Raw genomic sequence first — 22,613 nt, 5'->3', positions numbered from 1 at the left:
ACTTATACTCTCAATTTTGTTCATACTCTCAACTTTAATAAACCACTATCATGTTATCCTCAGACATTACCTTCCAAACTTAAAAAACCCCAACTTCTCATGCTTTGCCCTCCTAAGCAAGGTGATCACAACCTTCTGACTATATACTTCCATGTTTCTGTATTTGAAATGAGAAACCAATATATCCTTAGTGAGATGGGGCTCCATGTCTTGGGCTGCTTTCTGGGGGTTTTCCTGTTATTGTGTCTCTCACAGCTACAATAAACCTACCATTAAAATTATGGACTGGTCATTTCTTCATCAGAGGGCAAACGGGCAAATTTAGCAGCGGATCAAATACTCCCCCCCCCCCTCACTATAGATCCCACCTTAATTCTGTACATCCCACCTGAATTCATAGACACTGAACACTGTAGATCCCACCTGAATTCATGGAACTCAAGGTGGCCCACGTGTGGCGGTCACTCATCCAGACACTGTCCGAACCTGCCTAGCTTCAACAGGTGGTGTCCTCCAGACCATTCAAATAATTTGCTAGACAGCTCTTTGGAGCTTCTTTCTCACCATTTATATTTCATGGGCAGATAAATGCTATTGCTTCTGTATGGAAGAATATTTTAGTGGCCCTTTGGAGTAACAATATACTATTACTGAACTTGGCATTTTAGTCAGTAAACAAAGGCCATTTGGGGCAACCATCATTTTTAGCTGTTGTGTGGGATTCACTAGAGATTTTATTTTTGTTAGGCTCTCCTGGAGATGCCTTGCCTATACAAACCAATCTCTTTCTCTGAATTGATTCAGGTTACCATGTTTTGTTACTTTCTTTTTTCTCGTTTTGTTTCCTTGTGTATTCTTGTAATTGCTCATTTTTTTGGTTTTTCTCAACTGAAGTGTATCCCAAAACTGGACTGCACTCCATACATTGTAATAAACTTTATGAATTAGCCTTGTTCAAGAGAACATAAGCATTTGTCTTGCTGAGTCATGGATCAGTGTTCTTCAACATGCTGCTTTCTGTTAGCTTCTGTTATCAAAATCTTTTTTGAAAAGTAGAATTATATTGAGCTTCATTGTTTTTAAAAGGAGGAAGAAGTATCGCCACAGTTGTTTACTTTCCATGAAGCTGTATCACAGATGGTGGAAATGGAAGAGCAAGTTGTAGAAGACCACAGAGCTGTCTTCCAGGTAAACGTGGAGCGCTGATTAATACAGAGGCTGGGATCCGAAGAACTGTTGAGCACTGTGCAACCATGGGGCCTTTGGGCTTGTTTTTCTGAAGCTACAACTTCTCTCATCCCATAGGGCAAGGTTCCATTGACACTGAAGAGATTTTCAGAAACAGTTAATGATTGGGCATTGGAATTGGCACTGGGCATGTTCAAGCCCTTAGAAGTGCTTAAGTAGTATTTTTTATGTTGGTCAAACTTCCCAGTTGGGGCAATAAAAATGTTTTGAAAAGAACTACAAACAACTTGCGGTTTTTGTGCAGTTTTCCTAATGCTTATTTTTTCCACAGTGTCTTTGCAGCTTGATAGTTGTATAAACTGCTTCATCCCTGTTTCCTAGTCCTTATCTGAAACACACTGAAGCTTCTTGGAAATCATTGAAATAGGAAACTGTTTGTATTTGATATTTATAAAAAGGTTCCATCATAGGAATGTTTGTTGAACTTATCAAAATTGTTTTGTTAATTTTGGCAAGTTTGGCATTGCACTCCACAATTTGTTGCCTGCAAATTGATTGTTGTATGTTCTATCTTTGGTTTTTATTAGGAATCTATTAGGTGGCTAGAAGATGAAAAAGCTCTCTTGGAAATGACAGAAGAAGTAGACTATGATGTGGATTCATATGCTACACAACTTGAAGCAATCCTAGAACAAAAAATTTACATTTTGACTGAACTTCGGGGTAGGTGTTTATACCTGCTTAGATATACTTCTTAGATATTGAAGAATTTGTTGAAAGTGACAAGTGGCTTGTGTTAGCATTTAATGGGTTTCAAGATTTATATATTTTTCACAGGCCAGTTTTAGGAGGGGGAGAAAATCAATTGATATTGACAGCCATATAGTGGTTTATAAAGCAAATCTGAGGAGCTAAAATTTCTAAGCATTTCGATATGTAAAGTATAGTAGTGTAGCATGTGATCTCATTTTGATTACTGCTTCAGAATTAAAGGATAGCAATGCATCATCTATTTCTATCTGCTGTGGTCCATCGCAGCCTTTCTTTTGACTTGCTTTTTAAAGAAACGCCTGGTTTCTTAAATCTCTAGTGAGCAAATTTCAATTTGCATCTATTGCTGCTTCTAATTTCATTACTGGTCCTGATGAACACATGTTCTTCAGACTTTAAATCTTGATCCAGACATTGGAAGAACTGCTGAAAGAGCATACCAAGCTCTTTTCCATTTGATGCAGTTGTCCTGCTTTGATTGTATCTGTCTTAAAACAAAGTTGTCAGAAAGGGAAGCTCAGTTTCCACTTGATCCAAAGTGGAATTGGTACTGTGTGTTGCATGATTACACCTCTGTGTGTTCTAATATGTGTTTTTATTTATACAGTACATTACTGAAATTGCATGTAGTATTTATTTACACATAATTTTATATGTTGCCTTTCTATGTTGACACATTCGAGGCAATTTCCAATAATAAAAGAGACTATGCCTCAAGGTCTGGGTACAGGAATCGTGCTAAAATTATACAGCTGATAACTGACTTTCCTTTCTTGTTTTAAGATAAAGTGAAATCCTTCCGCACAGCGCTGCAGGAGGAGGAGCACGCCAGTAAACAGATCAATCCGAAGAGACCACGTGCCCTTTGAGGCAATCTTCTGCTGCTAAAGGATGCCTGAGCCTTCATTGCTGTACCACCCCGTTGGTTGGAAATGAAGCTCTAAGAAGTCAACTACTTGAAAGAGCGAAAACTTTTGAAGTGTCTGTGGAAATGCCCCGTTTCTTCTTCCCCTGGCTGACATTTCAGTTGTGTGGAACACTCCTAAGATGTCTGCAAAATGCTTCTAGACCAGATAGCACAACCAGGCAGGTTTTGGAGATGGGAAGCACTTTTTGTTTCAAATGTTTTAACTTACTCAAAATTGTGAATTTTGTTTTGGAAATATTTGCCAATTTTTTAAAAATAATGAAGTAAAATGGTGGACTTGTAAAAAGAAAATTCACAGTATTTTGTTTCACTTATGTCAAGTTTTGTTGCAAAGAACAGCTGTGCAGTTTTGTATTTGCATGCATGCCCACCTCATCCGTGATTGTATATACCTCCTCTTCTAGACAGCTGTGCTCACCTCTTCCCATTTGTGCCTTGACCAAGGCGACTTGACCCTATACGTCCTCTCTAAAGCACAGCCTTAATAAATGACATTCCTTATTTGTCAATGTAAATTACTTTTATTGTGTGTACATTTTAATGTGTGTTTGGGTTTTCATTTTTCGTGACTAGTTCTTCATTTCACAGTATGTGCCATATCATTGACCTGGAATTAAAAACATGTTGGTGTGGATTGACGGCAAGCCATTCCATTTCCCCCTGTAAAAATCTGGAATCATGATTTATTTCAGTTACCATGAAGAGTCTCTAACATTTTCTTTGTAAAGAACAAATCTATAAATTAGTGGATGTATAATAAAAGGTAATTGATTATGAAGGAGAGTTGTATCTTAGGATAATACAAATATACGGTATGTGTGCTAGTGTGATGTCAGAATAAGGTGCAATCGAATCTCTGCATATGGGTAGGAAAGGTATCCAATGACTAGGATACCAAAGTAACCCTGTCACGTACTACTAAAACTGGCTTCTGATGCATGGGAGTTTACATGTGCATTAACTGTAGTCCGCAGGTAGTTAGTACTGTTGCTTTAAAAGAAAGTAGCTAATGCATATTTTCCATTTGTACAGTGCCATCAGCTGAAAAGTGAGGTGAATTTGTACCATTTGAGGATTTGCACAATAAACTCCACAAAACTTTTCTGATGCTGAAGAAATTCCACAATGATGCCTGAAAACTTCACAAATGGCACTGTGTGTCCAGCACTTTTTAAGATGGTGGCACTTCAATTATTTTTGCAAATTGATATAAAAAAAATTACCCTTTATATGTATTTTTTTTTTTTTTTGTCAGATGAATTGTAGACCTCTCTAGGAGTTCTCCCTATTCCCAAGATAGATTCCAGGTACTCATATCAACAACAGACATTCCTTGGAACCGTTTCATAGTTTGTTTCTGGAACATAAGCCCATCTGTGCTGTGGCTGAGGGAAATAAAGGGAAAGCAATGAGAAGAGAGCTTAAATGAGCCAGAGTTTCTCAGTATTCAACATAATCCCCATAGAAAGGTAGCCCCTTGCCATATCATGGTGACAAAGCACCTGTCTGTAAACATGAAAACTGAAACAGCAATGTAGATTTTACACAATGTGTTTAATAAATTTAACTGAAATATAAATTAGAGATGAGAATTTTACTTCTATACAACTTTTTGTAAAATGTCTTCTTTTGTAGCTGCATCCTACTGTTAGGATATTTTAGAAAAGATTCACGGAAGATCCTTGCTTCAGGAAATTGTGATTCTGTTCAGCTTTGCTATATCAAGCTATATCACTGGTGACACGCTACCTCTTACAGCGTATTGTAAAGATGCAAGCTAGGAAATACATGTCTATGTGGGAAAGTATGTGTCCCCAAAAGAGATGCAATTCCCCAGCTGCCTTCAGATGACACCAAAATTAGAAGAGGCACAAGCTTTTCTCTTACCTCTAACCCATCTCTCCTTAAAAAAGCAGATCTGCCTGGAGCAATTGACTTGACCCTAGCTGCGATATATAAGAAGGAAGTCTTCCTTGATCTGAAAGGAGGACACTTATTAGTTCCTCTAAAAAGAAAATTAATGAAGTAAATGTGCTTTCCAAAGGGGGAGTTATCTCTTGTCATGTGAATATTCTGCCTTGAAATCACTTATTGGAATGGAATGAGGTATTTTACTAGTAAAATGTAAGACCAGCTAGGAGGACTATCAAATGCTGGTGGTGCCATGATAATCTTATACAGTGGTACCTCGGGTTACATAAGCTTCAGGTTACCAACTCTGCTAACCCAGAAATAGTACCTCGGGTTAAGAACTTTGCTTCAGGATGAGAACAGAAATTGGGTGGCGGCAGAGGGAGGCCCCATTAGCTAAAGTGGTGCCTCTGGTTAAGAACAGTTTCAGGTTAAGAACGGACCTCCAGAACGAATTAAGTACGTAACCAGAGGTACCACTGTATGCAGTTTCTACATAAATTCCTTACCACAAGGAAGAACCAAGCCGACTGGTTGTTCATTTATAATTCTTTCTTAACCATGGATGGAATATCAAGTTGCACTGTGTTATTGGTTTCCACAAGCCACCTGCATTTGACTTGGTCCAGATATACAAAGCCTCAAGGAGTTGTATCTTCTTTTACTAAACTGCATATTCAGGGTTCACATTAGGAATCTGAAAGAGCATGGATACCTTTTGATGTGACTCATACACACATCTACTAAACTTGTACGTTTATGCTACTTCAGGTAAGAAACTAGCAAAATGGAGATGAGTCTTGAAGCCAATGTGCACAACCCACCACATCACAGATCAGTGGCTTAGAGTTGAGGTGCTTGTAAATGTTGAATGTTTGTGGAAAACACTGATACAAAAGCATTTTTATTGCAATGCACCTTATAGGAATGACTACAGAACTTGACACACACACAAAATCTAAGGAGTGGGTTTGACAATTAAGAGAACCTAGTTTCCATCTTGGATCATGAATTCTTTAATAAAGTAACAGTATCTGGGTTGTAATATCAAATATAACAGTTATTCTTGGTCGGGATGGTTTTTGTTGGGAGCAGGTGGTCACTGTGGCTTAGGCAATGCAATAAGAAAAATAAAAGGTGCATTTCAGGCGACCCTGAACATGGCTGGAGAGTTTACACTCTGCATCACATACGTTCTCTTTAAAAAAAACACCAAATGAAGCAGAGCAGAACAAAGGCATGGTGGTGATTGGCGTTGTCCTTGAGAACCCATTTTGCTCCAATGGGGTAATTTAAACAGCTGGATGTGCATGTGCAGCATGGTGTACATCCATCTTGGGTGAAATTCTGATACCACCTTTAGATAGTTCAGTTCATCCTTGCAAAAGCATTGCTGCTCAGCGTCTCTTCCATCTTATTCTTCCCTTTAGGAAAAGTGGATGCCTTTTGCGTTGAAGCCATGCAGAACACTGGAAAATGAAAACATTCATATCTCACTAACATTTTATATGACATTAAGAGTGCCGCTTGTAGGTGATCCTGGGTCCTTCTGTGTCCAATTTCCAAGGCAAGAGAAAGTTCTCTCCTTTTTTCTGAGCTCCTGCTTCTGAAGTCTTGGAACCAATAACTCTAAAACTCCCAATTTCACAACCGCACCTACTTCCTGCTACCCTCGGAACAAGAACTGTGGCAATTTGTTTGTTTAGTCATTCAGTTCCTGCTCCCCCCTCCCGAAGGAGTCCAGTTGGCATTGGAAAAGCAGGTAGGGGTATGATTTAAGAGCAGTTGGCAAGATTTAGGATATGGGCTTGTATAAGACTTCAGAAGCAGTAAAGAACCATCCAGGATTTCTGGCTTCTGCTTGGAGCCTGGGAGAAAACACCTAGTCCTCCTTTCCTCCACTGAAATCACTGCAGCCCAGTTCTATGGTTGGGCCAAGATGGCAACTGTTCCTACAGCCATCAGTCCAAAGGACCAGATGACAAGACCCCTCCCTCTCAGCCTTGCTGATGTGGTCCAAAGGAAAGCAGAAAAATACATTTGGCACCAGCTTGGCTGCAGGAAGGTGTACAAGGCAACATTCAACCATCTTAGGGTCACCACCCAGGATCTGTGTAGGGTGTACTTAGCCTTTTATTCTCTCAAAGATGTCCCGCAAGGCAGCAGATGGCACCTGTCAACCTCCAGAGGTACCCCATCTGCCCCTCACTACTCTCTACAGCAGCATTTCCCAACCTTGGGCCTCCAGCTGTTTTTGGACTACAACTCCCATAATCCTCAGCTAGCAAGACCAGCGGTCAGGGATGATGGGAATTGTAGTTCGAAAACAGCTGGAGGCCCAAGGTTGGGAAACACTGCTCTACAGCACATGTAGAAACCACCTTTCTGACTGTTACACCCACTATTGGTCTCGTCCGCTCAATCTGCCAGAGCCTGTCCTAACTCCCCAAGGGTTTGAGAGCCACTGGCTACCCTCATCTGGGCTTGGAAAATAACAGCCTGCCTCGTTTGCAGCTAGTGTGGCAGAGTAGTAGGCACAATCGTAAAAGCTCCCTTCCCAACCCCCAGGATGTACAATTTACACATTGGCATCATTCATGTGTGCAGACTGGTCTCAAGCGCACTTCCTCTGACATTGCATACGTGGTAGGAAGAGTGGCCTGCCCAACTGGTAACACACTGCAAGGAAGGCAAAGTGTAGAAGCATCTAAGGTATCAAGGGGAATCTCTCCCACCCCTGCCCTCCACACTTATTTTTCTTTTCATTTTGGCAATAGGAGGCCTCTGTTTAAAGGAGAGCATGCAATGCACCAAAGCTTGAAAGAAATGCCCTTGGCTTCACCTGATGAAGTCATCAATATCCATGACTCGTGCACGTTTTTCTGCATAACCAGTGTCTTTTAGGATTCCTTGTATGAAACTTCCAATACTGAAATCTTCTGGAATTTCCTGTCAGTACAAAACAGAAAGCAGAGAATTGTGCTTATGTAGCATGTATCAAACAAGTAGCAAGACACTGATGCTTACATGGAACTTGTTTGGGGGAGGTGGAGAATGCTTGAAATGCTTACCAAGTTATTTTGTGAACAGTGAATCCGATAATTCTTTTCCAGCAGCTTTTTCACAGCATTTGAACTGAGAAGAAGAAGAAGGAGGAGGAGGAGGAGGAGGAAGTTAGACATACAGTGGTACCTCGGGTTAAGTACTTAATTCGTTCCGGAGGTCCGTTCTTAACCTGAAACTGTTCTTAACCTGAAGCACCACTTTAGCTAATGGGGCCTCCCGCTGCTGCCACGCCACCGGAGCACGATTTCTGTTCTCATCCTGAAGCAAAGTTCTTAACCTGAGGTACTATTTCTGGGTTAGCAGGGTCTGTAACCTGAAGCATATGTAACCTGAAGCATATGTAACCTGAAGCATATGTAACCCAAGGTACCACTGTATAGATCTTTCGGGATGAGAATACCGAAATTCCCTTTCCAAATCCATTTTCCTCCAGCTGGAGCCCCAAACATCTGGAGAGCACCAGATCGTCTCCAGCTATTTTGGACTACAATTCCCATCATCTCTGACCACTGGTCCTGCTAGCTAGATATGATAGGTGTTGTAGTCCAAAAACAGCTGGAGACTCAAATTTGGGAAACTCTGCTCTAGTCTATATATCCATGAGGAGCCCTGAGTGCATTCTAATTTGTCTTGGTGACTTTTGGCTCTCAAGCTCGCTTCTTCCACAAGGATTGAGGTGGAAGACAATGCTGAGAAGGTAGGCCCACCACCTTCTCCCTCCACTCCCTGCTCTTAGTTAATGAAAGATGGAGGGACAGGACAATTCTTAGCAATCGAGTCATCTGGTCTAGTGCTTCCTATTGTCCATGAAACACACACACTTCTTCCAAGGTCCAGAAGAATAACACCCCACCCAGTCTCAGTCCACAATGGTCAGCATGATTAACAATTCAGCCAAGGAGAAACGGTTGACTCTTGCAGGAGGAAAGAGACTGCCTAGAGGCAAACCAAACATTTCCTCCAATATGAGTTAACTTACTTAAAAACTGCAGCGAGTGTCTTGTTTTTCCTGACAAAGACTATCCTTAGTAGACCATCCCACTCCTGAATAAAAATGAAAAACACACTTTGTTTAAGCAACCTTTTCAGAGGAGTTTACAGAGCTCCTGCTATCCACCACGCCTCCCCATTGCCCATTTCATTATGTTTGGGTTCCCATACATCTCTCAAGTACCCCAATCTCGCCTCTTCATTTTCCTTCTTCAATCTGCAAATCAGCTATGTGTCTGCCTGTTTTCAAAATTCTACATCAAGGATGGGGAACCTGTGGCCTATCAGAAGTTGTTGGACTTCAAATCCCCTCAGCACCAGCCAACATGGCCAACCGTCAGGGATGAGGAGCGGTGTAGTCCAAGCAACAGGTTGCCCATCCATTTACCTGCTAGTAGGATATGGCGGTATTCAAAATGTGTTTAACCCCGTGAGAGAAGCCACTATGAAAAGCCCCATTCAGGTTTTACAAATTTCTCCCAAGTCACAAGGAATGTGCTATCAAATGCAGTATAATCAAGGCATACTTTGACAGGTCTCTACATGGATACTCAATATTTAAAGACTTACATATCACAACAGGTAGAGCAGAGGCTGACGAGGAATCTGGTTTTCAATGTACCACCCTGCTTTAGCCTCAATGGAAACTATGAAGCCTTGGCATCAAAGCTTAGCACCGTTAGAGCTTTACATTCAAGCTAATAAAACCTGCCATTTTACCACAAGAGATGAGCCCTCCTCTTTCCTCCCTAAAGGCTAAGCTTTGTTTTGCCAACAGTGGCGTAGCGTGGGTTGTCAGCACCCGGGGCAAGGCAAGTAATTTGCGCCCCCTAATCCGTGGATTTGCGCCCCTAACCCTAACCCCCAGATGTTGCGCCCGGTGCGGCCGGGCCCCCCTGCACCCCCCACGCTACGCCACTGTTTGCCAACACCATTCCAAATCACAAAATAATGCTCCGAAGAGGCTCAGATGCACTCAAAGTTTCCACCCTATCATCTTAGTTTCTTATTAGTAACTGATGTTAACAAGGTGTGAAGCAGGGATGGGGAGCCTACGAGCCTATTGAACTCTAACTCCCATGATCCTTGACTACTGGCCAAGTTGGCCAGGGCTGCAGGGAGCTGGAATCCAAAACCATCTGGAGGGTCACAGATGCCCCATCCCTGGTGTAAAACGCTAGGCAACCTTCACAACAATGGTTGCTCAACTGTTGTTTAGATACCATCTTGGGGAGAATATTCAAAACAATACATTGAGGACCTTTACACATTAACTACGAAAGTTGTTTTCATGCATATTATAATCGATGAGTCTCACCTGAAAATTGATTGGCGGTGGAGGGTTCCTTGGCTCTATTCTCACAACGCTGGATTCAACTTTGGGTGGTGGTTTAAAATTATTTTTCCCTACCTGTTAATCATTATAAAAGTTAGCTCTCAGGAAAAAAGAAGAAGAATTTTCAACCTCTTAAAAGCTTGCTTGCCCACCCTAGCCTTTGATCCACAAACCCAGTTTTGCTATTGCTTATTTTCCTTACCTTCATCAGATGATCGACACGAGCTAATAGCTGAGTATTAACAGAGAGTCTGCAATATAAGGGAGAGCCTGGCTTTGCGACCAAGCGAAGAGCAAATTCTCTTTGAAACATGAGGACTGCGCACCTGGAAGTTAAAAATGAGTTGCAAACATTGAGCCATACAATGCAAGGCCAACAATTTAGCAACACTTGTTCATCAATAGCCTACGACGTACAATTATGACTATTAAGAGGATACAGACAACAGTGAATGTAACAGAAGCTCTAATTAAACCCTGATTTCAAACAATTTCCTTTATTCATTTACTGCCTCCTCGCTATGTTTAAGGCAGCTGATGACAATATAATGGCAACAAACAAATACCTGACATGTCAACGACAATGGAGATTCATTTGACTGGCACGTCAGGTATTTATTAATTGCTTCCATGAGATTTATATCTGTTAATTACTGATATAACTAGAAACTTTGTGTCAATATCTATACCCCCCCACCCTGTATTGGAAAAACATGTATCTTTTTCTGTTGATCATTGTTTTTAGTCGTCCCCCCCAAATAGTATTGTTTGAGAGAACTGCAATGCGTATAAAGATTTGCAGAAGAAATCTAATGAAAACTCAACTTGGGAAATGGGATGGAAGGGCAAAAATAGGACAACCACCTTCAGTCTCCAAATGTCAGACTCCTTGGGGAGATGTAAAGTGACAATGCTTAGCTGTTTCGATTTCAAGAACAAACAGCTATTTGCGCACGATCCACATAGACACCTTGCTTGCATCTTAGACATACTAATCATAACTCTGAATGTAAAAGATGAAAGTGTTTTTAGCATTCTAGCTTGACAAATTGCTCATCAATTGTTTTCTAGATCAGTTGGCTGCTAATACCAATGCACTGGGTTGAAACCAACAACACATGAGTAGATTCCTTCTTGCTTAATAGGACTTTCCCTTCCTCTTCATTTCCTGCACTCCCCCCCCCCCCCAACCAACACCTTTTGAGCAGACTGGGGTGGGGGAGAGCATGTGGGGTCTGCAGAGAGGAAGGTGAAGTCCTGTTGTGTTAGGAGAAATTTGCTCTGCCCAGTGCAGACACACCACAGGATACAAGTCATTCTCCATAGTTACCGTATTGGCCTGAATATAAGCCTCACTTTTTTTTTTTTCCAAATTCCGACCGTGAAAAGTTAAAGTGTGGCTTAAATTTGCGACCTTACAGAAATTGGCTTTTATGATATCGCTGCTGAAACAGACATACGGTAAAACAGAACAAAAAAAAATTCTTGCCGATTTGCGTGCTTGAGACTATTCATTGAGTAGTGATTTGTGATTTTAGCAATTGTACAGTAACTTTTGTGGGCTTGTAAGATCAAAGGCTTAAATTGGCTCAGAGTTACAATTCTACCAACCGCAGTGATTTTCAGCCTCTAACCCAATTTTAAGGGAGCGGCTTATATTCGGGTATTGTCTTTTTTCTTTTTCCCTCTTGAATTTTAAAGGTGCAGATTATTTGCAGGTGAGGCTTGTATTCGAGCCAATACTGTAATTATGTGTCAAAGCACCTAAAATCTATTAGATACAATATAGTTGTACCTGAAGAAAGGCCGGTGCAGCAGTAGCTTAAAAACAAAGGGAGAAGAAATCTGAAAACAAAGGAAGAAGTGTTAATTTCCTGGTAGGTTTATTACTGCAAGCCATAAATTATATTGGCCCTTTCCCCAAATCGGTTGGTTTTGCCCTTACTTGATAAGGCAAGTTAGCCACACAAGCATCAAAGAAGGGCAGGTCACTTTTCAACACATCTCCGATCTTTATTTCAAGTTTGTTAGCCAGAGGCCTGGGACAAAACAAAATTGTTCCATTAATACATTTCCAGGACAGGTTCTAGGCGAAAAACAGTGTCATTCCACCGCTTTTTGCACTTACGTGCCCTGGACTCTCTTCTGAAGTTCACCAGCAAGCTTTACGTCCAATTCACAAGCAATAACCTGAAAAAGAATCATATACAAATGATTGCGTATATGATCCATACACATTGTAGGATTTTGTACCTATGTAGAATCATGATGGAACGTGAGCCGCATAAGAACCAAGTGTTTTATAGAAGCATTTTCATTTCATTATTTTACCTGATTTCCCCTCTGAAACAGCATCATTCAAAAAACAAATCTACCGATTTCAGCAGATAACAAAACTCTATAAATCTGCCAATGAAAATGTTATAATAAGCCTATAAAGAAAATTTATAACCAAGACAATTTCAGTGAACAATCCAAACAAAATTCAGTAACATATCTGTAAAGAGGGGAATAAAGAAATACAATACACAGTTTGGCCAAAAAGATACACATTTTTATCACCAATCCAGCAACTAGACCACTAATTTAGTAGAATGAAGCAGAATGGTAGAAGATTCAGAACAGACAAGAGGAAGTTCTTCACATATTGCAGAGTTACAACATTTATACTCTGCGCTTTAGCCAAAAGATTCTCTAAGTGGCTTACAAAAATAAATTGTAAAACCATCGTCACCATCAGGCTCACTAATACATGACACATGAGGAAAAACTCAAGCATAGGATCTAAGAGTTCTCTCTATAGCGCAGTTCTCTTCCCAACTACCCCAGTAGCCAAATGTGAATAAAAAGAGAAGAACATCTTTATTACTTGGAAGTTCTTTACCTTTTTCACTTTTTCTAACATTTTTACTGTCATGTTTCCAGTGCCAGGACCAACTTCTAGAACAACATCCGTAGGGTACAAGGAAGCCTGAAAGTAAATAACATTGGAAAACTACATAAAAAACTGGTTTTAGAAAAGCAGCAAGTACAGTAGTACCTCCAGTTATGAACGGGATCCGTTCCGGAGGCCTGGCCACATCCTGAAAACTTTGTAACTGGAGGCGCGCTTCTGCGCATACGGCAAAACCCGGAAGTGTGTTTGCCGCGTTTGCAACCTGAGGTTTATGTATCCAGAGGGATACGTAAGCACAGGTACGACTGTACTCAACAGAAGTACTAGCTGGGCCAATATCAGATGGCACATTAAAGTAGCTCTGATCCAGTAGTCTGTGGAGGATCAGGACAATGAGAAGGGAAGTCATCATCTTGGCTTCCACCTGGTGTGCAGACCTAGTTGTCACGTCAGCCACAGACCTTCATGCTGATCTGGACTGGCCACAACTACATGCCTGGCTTGTGAGAGGCGACACCTGAAGAATACTGAGGTTCAATGACAACCTCGACCATTCTGGCTTCCCATCCACAGGCTTTTGTGTGATAGGCATGGAGGAAAGAAGTTGAAGGTGTCAGTTGTCTTGGCCTTTTTGTAGGAAGGCCTAGAGCGGGGTCTTCAACCAAACATGTTGAGTAGACAAGCAGCCACCCTTAGAGCAATCCCATCTAAGCCACTCTCCCACCCTTATTAGGTTCTCATCATCTAGCAAGGTGATTTTTGAAGCGGATGGTGCTTTGGAGGACACCACCTGTTCATAAATACCCAACTCGAGACCTACACAGTTTTCAGGATCTGACCAAGCCTTCCCCTGAGCCTCTGAATAGTAAGGCTGCAAGCTGTTTCACTTATTATTTGGGGCACAGACACACAAATCATTTAAAGCCATTTTACACTAAATGAGTGGCATTCAACTGAGTTTTATTCAGCGAAGAAGTATTGAAATTAATGAACTTAACTTAGTCATATTCATTAATTTCAGTGGCTAAGCTCCAAGTAAAACTTAGCTGAATACTGCCAGTGTTGTTAAACTTAAAGGTATACTTCATTATTTTCATACTGATGGTGTCTAATTGTTCTTCTCAATATCGTTCTTCATTTCTAGAAATCAAGCGATAGTGTTTCACAGTGTAGTCATATACATGTCTACTTAGGAGTAAGCTATTGAGGTTTACTCAAAGGTAAGTGGGCATAGGACTGCAGCCTTAGCCATTCACCTTTAAACACTTCTCCTTATATAAAAAATGCTTATTACCTACCTTTTCTATAATGCTGTTAACAATGAGGGGATTTTTCAAAATATGTTGACCGAGTCCAGTGTTGAACCTGATACCTATTAGTAAAGACAAAATAGCAGACAAACAAAAAGAAAAGTTAATCACCGTGCTGTTTACATTTGTTAATGAACTGCAGCGTTTAATAGTCTTCAACTTTATTATAAAGCATAAATCAAACATCCACTACCTCTTCCCATCTATAATTTAAGAGAGCATGAAAGACCAGCTGTTGAATCTTAGAACTGGAATCATAGCATTGCAAGGAAGATGCAAGGGTCATCTAGTATGAACCACTGCAATGAAGAAACATACAGGTGGCAAATAAAGCCTGGGACCTTGGTATTATAAACACCAAGCTCTAAACAACTAAGCTAACTGGTGTTTTGCTCCTGCCTAAGCAGCCAACATGGATCACTTCCTTGCCGTGGCGAAGGGGCTTGAATAACTCAGAGAAGCTATGAACTATGCTGAGCAGGGCACCCAAGATGGACAGGTCATAGTGGAGAGTTTTGACCAAACGTGATCCACCTGAGCAGGAACCGGCAAGCCACTCCAGTATCCCTGCCAAGAAAACTCCATGGACAAAGACAACAACAACAAGCAGCCAACAACACAGCTACCCTGCTTGGTACAGGTGGCAATCCAATTTATATGCCACTTTTCCTCCAGGACGTCATACAAAGTTCTCCTTCTACCCTTTACCTTCACAACAATCCTGCGAGGTAGGTGAGGCTGAGCGATCACGACTGACCCAGTGACACTCGGCGCACTTTGTAGCTGAGCGAGGATTCAAAACAGGGTCTCTTCCTACGCCTAGTCCAGCTTTCTAACCACTACCTCACAACTCTGTTTTATGCCACCCTTTGATCTAATACAACAAATTTCCGAGGCCGGGCTAGACTGGGAGACGGCGGACCCTGGGCCAGCGTCACCCTGGTGAGTTTGATGGCTCAGCAGGGAACCGAATCCCGGTCCGGCGGCACTCTAACCACTACATCGCACCGCCTGCTCCCTGTGACAAGATCAGGAGCCAGGAAAGAAACCGGGGGAAAGTCAGTTCCTGTCTCCGTCCGCTGGAGTCTTTCCTCCTCTCACCTGGCGCTTTTCCTTCTGGGCGCTGCTGCCTCGAGCGCGGCTGCTTCTTTACCTTCGGCATGATCAGTACCGCGGCCAGACCCCCACCAGCCCACGTTGCTTTCCTCGCTGTCGCGTAGAGTTCCGGGGCGGAAGCCGTCACGCGCACTGCCTGCTGGGACAAGTAGTTTTATCTACTCAATGGCTGAACGAGGCCAAGCCTTTCTGGCGACTACATTTCCCGAAAAGCACCGCGATCAAGACTCTCCCATAGAGATAAGGCAAGTGGTAGACCGTGGGAAGTGGGTCGAGAAATTGGTCCTAGGCGAATTCTTGAGACGCCACCTGGTGCTGGAGAATCAGTGGCAGAGCTTTGTGGCACCTCGAAAAACTCTGCATGTTTATTATGGCTGAAAGCTCGGCCCACCTTCCTCACTACACGTGGCTGGGGAGGGGACTGTGACGCGCACGTTAGGATCATCACACTTGGTGTAGGAAGTGGACGACAGTAAATGGAAAGTTGTTGGTGATCTTTAAGGTGCCGCAAGACTTCGGGCTGGTTTTGCTGCAGCAGGCGAACAGGTTGCCCGTCTGAAACTCGGGGTGCTGGCCAAAGCTACTAGGGATGATGATGACACACAGCCTGAAGAACGCCCCATAAAATGCGAGCGCCGTATAGTTCGCTTCCCAAAGATATAAAGGGTAAAGAGGGACGCATTCACTTGTCTTAAATTACCGTTTGTTTATTAAATTTGTACACCACCCTTCACCCGAAGATCGCAAGGTGGTTTACCAGGTAAAAACCAAAAAAATACATACTGTAATAAGTAACATTAATAATAACCCCCCCCCAACCCGGAGTTCAAGAGGCCACAAAGATATGTAACGAAGGCGGCAGGCAAGTCTCCCTGGGGAGGGCATTCAGCACAGGGGGAGCCACTGCAGAAAAGGCCCCTCTCTGGTCCTCTCGTGGGGGAGGCACACGAAGAAAAGCCTCAGGTGACGACCAGATCGCTTCCTATCCGGAGAGGCGGCCTTCAGGCGAGTTTTAAATTTTATTTTAATTTTCCTTTCCCCACTTAACGTCCCACGCTCGCCCGAGCAGCTTGCAGGCCTCGGTAACCACGGCGACCCGAGGGAGGGGAGGGGACAGGGAAGTCGAGGGCGGCGGCGAGCGGCGATGACGTCAGTGGGCCGCGCCGCCTCGCCCTGGCACGGTGTGAGAGCCCCGGCTAGTGGCGCGAGCTTCGGAATAAGTGGGATCCGCGTGCGCGAGACCGAGATCGCGGGTAAGGAGCTCAACCCTGGGCAGGAGGAAGCGGGGCCGCGCGTGCGCGCCACATACCCACAGAGAGCGAGCCTCCCCCGGCCCACCACTCCGGGCAGGTCCACTTGCGTGAGGGGGCGGCGATGGCGACGGCCGGCAGCCTGCCATGCCATCCCTCGAGCAGGCGAGGAGCCCGGAGGCTCCCAGATGCGAGTCCTCTTCCCACCCTGCTCGGGAGTCCGGAGCACTTGTTCGCGTTCAGGATCTGGAGTAGGAAAGAGGGGCTTGTGTCTTGTGTCAGGGCTGGACACACTGGGTTGCCTGTACCGGTCGACCTGTGGGGAGGAATCGGGGTGGGAGTCACGACCGTGAGGCAGGGCTGCCAAGTGTGGCAGAAGAGGACACAGCCGTCGCACCTGTCCTCAGGTAGGAGCTTCTTCCGTGTCGACCTGCTGCCCTAAAGTCGTCTGGTGAATGCTGAGAGCTCCCTTGCACTGTTGGTCCGCAAAAAGGTTCAAAGAGCCTGTTGGATCTGGCCATCGGCCCATCCAGTCCGGCATCCTATTCTCACAGCGGCCAACTAGATGCCTGTGGGAAACCCGCAAGCAGGACCAGAGCTCACAAGAGCAGCTTCCACCCCCCTCCTGCGATTTCCAATAATCGCTATTCTGGAATTGATGGTGGAGGCACTCCATGCATTTGTCTATTTTTTTTAAGCCATCCCACGGTCTCCTGTGGGAGAGAGTTCTGCAGTGTAACTACAGTGGTACCTCTGGTTACATACGCTTCAGGTTATATACGCTCCAGGTTACAGACCCTGCTAACCCAGAAATAGTGCTTCAGGTTAAGAACTTTGCTTCAGGATAAAAACAGAAATCGGGCTCTGGCAGCGGGAGGCCCCATTAGCTAAAGTGGTGTTTCAGGTTAAGAACAGTTTCAGGTTAAGAACGGACCTCCAGAACGAATTAAGTACTTAACCTGAGGTACCACTGTATACACTGCATGAAGAAGTGCTTTCTGTAATCTGTCCAACGTTCAGCTTCAAGGGATGTCCACAAATTCCCATGTTATGAGAGATAAAATCTTTTCTCTATCCACTTCCTCCATGCCATGCATAATTTTATAAACTTCTATGGTGTCACTTCTCATCTTTTCTCTAAAGCATTGTAGCTTTTCCTCATAGGGGAGTTCCATCTTCTAGCTCAGCATTGTCTACGTTGACTGGCAAAGGATCTCCACGGTTTCATGCAGGACCTTTGGGGGGCAAGAGGGAAGCCACAGTTCAGTAGCAGAGCATCTGCTTTGCATGCAGAAGGTCCCAGGTTCAATCCCCAGTGTCTCTCGCCCTGGAGAGCTGTTGCCATTCAGTGTAGGCATTGCTGAGCCAGATGGACCAGTGGCCTGACTGTGTATAAACCAGCTTTTTATGTTCCTGGAGTAAGCAGAGATTGAACCTGGTACCTTCTGCGTGCAAGACTTATGCCCTACCACTGAGCTACGGGCCTTCTCCAAAGAACCTGCAGAGTTCAGTTTCTTGGCAATGAAGGGGAGGGACTGATTTTTTTTTTTTTTTTTTGTAGTAGCACCTTCTCTTTGAAATCATGGCCTTTCCAAATTAAGGGGACATGTCCAGTGACAATACTGTTCACAATACAGGCTTATGTGCATGGGATTGTTTCTGGAATAGACTGGGCTGCAGAAGAATAACTGTCACTGGGGAAGCAGAGCCTATTGCATTTTCAGTGGGTAGAATTGATAAATATTTTTCGATAGACTTTCTATAAATGATGCTTTTGTGTAGTATTTTTATTACTAGCATTTGCCTTTTATTCATGTGCTCTTTCCTTAAATGCTAAAATACGCATCTCAATGAATTGTTCATTAAACATTAACCAACAAGCAAACACATGTCTTTAAACATTTTATAGGGCCAGTTCTGCTTCAGGAGAGTTCTATCTGAGTGTAAAGCATTAATGGCATTATAGATGCAATTCAGAATTATTTACAGAACTGGGAATTTGGTCTTTTTAAAAACCTTTTTCTTTTTTGCAATTTAAAAACTGACTAGTTTTTTTGACAACCAAGTATACTTCAAGGGCTCCTTCTCCTGTAAGTTCTCTGTTTTCCCATTCAGCTGCTCATTTCTGAAGATTTGCTTTGCCTGAGCACTGAATTGTTATTGTTTTCTGTTATACAGTGGTGCCCCGCAAGACGAAATTAATTCGTTCTGCAAGTTTTTTCGTTCTACGAGTTTCTTCGTCTTGCAAAGCACCAATGTGTATTTGACGGTTTCCCATAGGAATGCATTGGCAGTTTTTTTTAAAAAAGGCGCAAGACGTTTCGTCTTGCGAAGCAAGCCCATAGGGAAATCCGTCTTGCGAAGCAACTCAGAAAACGAAAAACTCTTTCGTCTTCCGAGGCATTCGTCTTCCGAGGCATTCGTCTTGCGGGGCACCACTGTAGTTATATTTCAACTTTATATTGAGGACACACTATGATGGTAAATTTTGTCAGTGCTGCATTTTTCTTTCTCTATGAGCAAGTACTTATTCACAGTGCAATCCTAATCATGTCTACTCAGAAGTAAGTCCTATTGAAATTAGTGGAGCTTTCTTCCAAGTAACTAGGTGTTAGGACTATACCCCAAATCACTTAAGCTGCAATCCTCTCCCCACTTAACTGGGAGTGAGACTCATTGAACTCTCTGGAACTTACTTTTCAGAAGATATGATGACTATAACACTAGAGACATGGTGTGCAGAACTGCAATATAATAGCATGATTGAGAACTCAGATATGTATGTGGAAAAGAGTTGTGTTTGAAATTAGCCAGGTGCTAGGCGCATTTTGCACCTGGCTATTGACCACTTGCAATCAAGTGAAGATGCTTGCGTGCCAGGATGATGCCTGACATCTCCACCATCTGGGGATGCATGCATTGGATTATGACTGCTTTCACACACTATTACCATATCCTGTAGAATTCTATCTATTATATTTTAGCTGCACAATCGGAATGAATTTCAGGAACCCAAATGCTTTTTCTGTGCAGCCTGAGCAGGGGTGAGCCAAGGCTTGCACCCCGGGGAAGTTACTATGGTGCTGCTAATGCAAATATTTTACTTCATTCCCTGCCCCCACTCCATTGCCTTGTGTATAAGCTTAACATATTAACACCTCAAGGACAAAGCTTGCTGCTTCTCCCTCAGCCCTGAGTCTGTAAGGACAGCAGGGCTCTGCAGGCTGTGTTGTGTAAGTTTACACATTTCTTTAATAAAGCACTAGAACTGACCATTCCAGCGATTTTGACATCCTTTTGTATCCCTGCACAAACTCCTCACACAGTCCCTACACAACTGCAGATGTGTGCATAGTCACCTGAGAATACATCTCATTGAACTCAGTAGCACTTGCTTCAACAGTATAGAGGTATAAATAAGAAAGCTTGCATAACTTTTTTGAATAGTTTTCTGTAAATGTTTGCCTTTTGTGAGCCTAGTAGGACAGTTTTGTTTGCTTCCCAGTTTACTTTTAATTATGCTAAAATTGTTTTCCCTTCTAAATTTGTATTTTTGCAATCTTGTTAACAAAACATTGAGGTTCTATTATTTCTGTTTATTTGTAATCAGATAGTTGGGTCACTGTAATTCACATTTAAAAAGGGGAAGACTTTTGAGAACAAATTTATGTTCTGTGAAAAATAACTAATTACAATTCTCTGTTCAGCAGAATTGCTTTTTTGTGCCCACTGAAACAGATGCCTAAAAGAATGCAAATATGCCTGGAAAATTCCTCCTTCTGTGTGTTAATGCTGAAGTTCTGTAGTCCAGGCTTTCATTGAAACATAGAACGTTTTGAGAGCAGATTGGGAGCTGAAAAATTATAAATGGAACTACAGTGGTACCTCGGGTTACATACGCTTCAGGTTACAGACACTTCAGGTTACAGACTCCGCTAACCCAGAAATAGTACCTCGGGTTAAGAACTTTGCTTCAGGATGAGAACAGGAATCAGGCGGCGGCGGCGGGAGGCCCCATTAGCTAAAGCGGTGCTTCAGGTTAAGAACAGTTTCAGGTTAAGAACGGACCTCCGGAATGAATTAAGTACGTAACCAGAGGTACCACTGTAGTTTCCTTAAGAAAATGGAACAGGGAAAGCATTTGATATTGTAATTGTATAAATGGGTAAGATTTCCGTTTGTTGTTTTTGGAGTTGAGGCAGCTGCTTCTGATTCAGATTTTGCTCTGTGTATTGTGCTTTGGAGGAGAGCATTTTTTTAAAAAAACAATATTGGCATTTGTAAATGCTTTTCATATTTGTTAGCCACCTTGAACATTTCATGGAATGACAGAGAAGTGTTAAGTGGTGCAGGATGTTTCAGTGTTTCAGAGGCTTCTTGCTGCGAGGGAAACTTGAATCGTTTGCTTATTTTCTCTTTAATATGTGTGACTCCAGTTCTAAAAAACTGCACGTATTATTTGTCTTTGTGGAATTAAACCAATGCCCCATCTGTACCTTACATTTAAAGCAGTATCATACATGTATCCATGGATTTCAACAAGTCTACAGTAAGCATGTCTAATGTTGGCTTTCACTCTATATTCTCAGTCTTCATATGATATATAGTGGTTCAATTAAATATTGATTTAAAATCTTGGGTTCAGTCAATACTTAAATTTCCAAATACAGTAACAGGTGAAGTTGCCATATAGAAACTCAGATATATAAGCTAGGCAGCAAATAGCTCCTTAAACTAGGGTTAGTCACCAAACAGGAATGCCTAGTTGCCATATTTGGGCACGACAACTTGAAAATTGTATTTTTCTGTATGACTTTTTGGTTCCTGAAATTTATTCTGCTTGTGCAGATAAGATATCATGGATAGAATTCTACAGGATGTGTTGCTAGTGTGTGAAAACAGTCAAGATCCAGGGATCCCCAGGCATGCACCTCCAGATGGTGGAGACATCAGGCACTATCCTGGCGAATTTTAAATGCTGCAATATAGAATAGTTAAATAGTGTATATACTTATGCTGAGGGGTTTCTCTTGAAATATCTTTGGCAGATTTTCATGGATCTCAATAGTGCCAGTAGCATTGTTCTTCAGGTCTTGACCCAAGCCACCAGTCAAGATACCGTTGTGCTGAAACCGGCCGAGGAACAACTAAAACAGTGGGAGACACAACCAGGGTTCTATTCAGTATTGTTGGTAAGTCTTAAGTCATTATTGCTTCCTCTCCCCCCCCCCCCTTCACTCCTCTGACTTCTTTCTTGGTCAAGATATATATTGCTCACCCCAATGTGTGTGTGTGTGTGTGTGTGTGTGTGTGTGTGTGTGTGTGTATGTGTATATATATATATATATAGGCAAAGGTGCTGTTTCTTGTAGCAGTTAATCAATTTTCAGCAGAGTTTTAGCATTGGGGAAGGTAGACATTAGGGCTTATGGAAGCTATTTTGTCTTTTTACTAGAACCTCAAGGTCCACCAACTGAGATGCAGAATTTAATTATTTGTTTTTGCAGATTTACAGGATACCTGCAGTCCACTCCTGCTGATTTGGAGCAATTATAAGTAACTGTTAAATGCCTGCCATTTGTGGACTGGATAGGAAGTGGGCTGGATAGGAAGTAAGCTTCCTAACTTATTGTAAGGTTTGAGGCTGACACAATCACAGGCAAGAGGGCTCAGTACTTCTCTTTCCTCTACCTCTGCACTCAATATGATACCATCCCTAATTCCTCATCTTCAACGCTGGGTATGTTTAACCTGGAAAAGAGGAGAGCGAGAGGAGATATGATAGCCACCTCCAAATATCTTAAGGGCTGTCACATGGAATAGGGAACAAGCTTATTTTCGCCTGCTCTGG

General features: G+C 42.6%; 3 protein-coding genes across 16 annotated transcripts in view; 2 read left to right on the top strand and 1 right to left on the bottom strand.

Moving 5' to 3' along the window:
- KIF2A (kinesin family member 2A) overlaps positions 1 to 4,466 on the top strand; it is a 48,233-nt gene extending 43,767 nt beyond the window's left edge. For 4 of the 8 annotated variants that reach the window (XM_083403940.1, XM_083403941.1, XM_083403938.1 and 1 more), the window contains 3 exons: positions 1,087 to 1,188; positions 1,776 to 1,911; positions 2,743 to 4,466. In XM_083403940.1, coding sequence (XP_083260066.1) covers positions 1,087 to 1,188; positions 1,776 to 1,911; positions 2,743 to 2,828 — 324 coding nt within the window. In that variant the 3' untranslated portion in view covers positions 2,829 to 4,466. Of the gene's footprint in view, positions 1 to 1,086; positions 1,189 to 1,305; positions 1,465 to 1,775; positions 1,912 to 2,742 lie in introns of those variants that run through there. The other 4 variants (XR_014503058.1, XR_014503059.1, XM_083403942.1 and 1 more) reach the window with 2 other exon arrangements.
- A 1,332-nt stretch (positions 4,467 to 5,798) lies between these two features.
- Positions 5,799 to 16,397, bottom strand: DIMT1 (DIM1 rRNA methyltransferase and ribosome maturation factor; the record flags this gene model as incomplete). Of its 3 annotated transcripts, none has more annotated exons than XM_083404260.1 (13): positions 5,799 to 6,267; positions 7,641 to 7,747; positions 7,870 to 7,933; positions 8,844 to 8,908; positions 10,173 to 10,265; positions 10,393 to 10,516; positions 11,986 to 12,035; positions 12,136 to 12,229; positions 12,319 to 12,380; positions 13,075 to 13,161; positions 14,385 to 14,458; positions 15,498 to 15,648; positions 16,332 to 16,397. In XM_083404260.1, 13 exons carry the CDS (start codon positions 16,395 to 16,397, stop codon positions 6,225 to 6,227), a joined length of 1,080 nt encoding a protein of 359 aa, XP_083260386.1. In that variant the 3' UTR covers positions 5,799 to 6,224. The 3 variants fall into 3 exon arrangements, with proteins under 3 accessions (XP_083260386.1, XP_083260385.1, XP_083260387.1); XM_083404259.1 differs by lacking the exon at positions 16,332 to 16,397 and adding an exon at positions 16,296 to 16,325; XM_083404261.1 differs by lacking the exon at positions 16,332 to 16,397 and adding an exon at positions 15,822 to 15,899.
- The window catches only part of IPO11 (importin 11), a 70,297-nt gene continuing 63,325 nt past the window's right edge, over positions 15,642 to 22,613 (top strand). The window contains exons 1-2 of one of the 5 annotated variants that reach the window (XM_083403828.1): positions 15,642 to 15,757; positions 21,811 to 21,954. In XM_083403828.1, the coding sequence (XP_083259954.1) occupies positions 21,817 to 21,954 (138 nt within the window). In that variant the 5' untranslated portion in view covers positions 15,642 to 15,757; positions 21,811 to 21,816. Of the gene's footprint in view, positions 15,758 to 16,046; positions 16,273 to 16,406; positions 16,518 to 16,644; positions 16,766 to 21,810; positions 21,955 to 22,613 lie in introns of those variants that run through there. The other 4 variants (XM_083403827.1, XM_083403829.1, XM_083403826.1 and 1 more) reach the window with 4 other exon arrangements.

This window comes from Podarcis tiliguerta (genome assembly GCF_965153285.1).
Source record: "Podarcis tiliguerta genome assembly, chromosome: 11".
Classification (NCBI taxonomy): Eukaryota; Metazoa; Chordata; class Lepidosauria; order Squamata; family Lacertidae; genus Podarcis; species Podarcis tiliguerta.
This window is presented reverse-complemented; position numbering and strand designations above follow the sequence as displayed.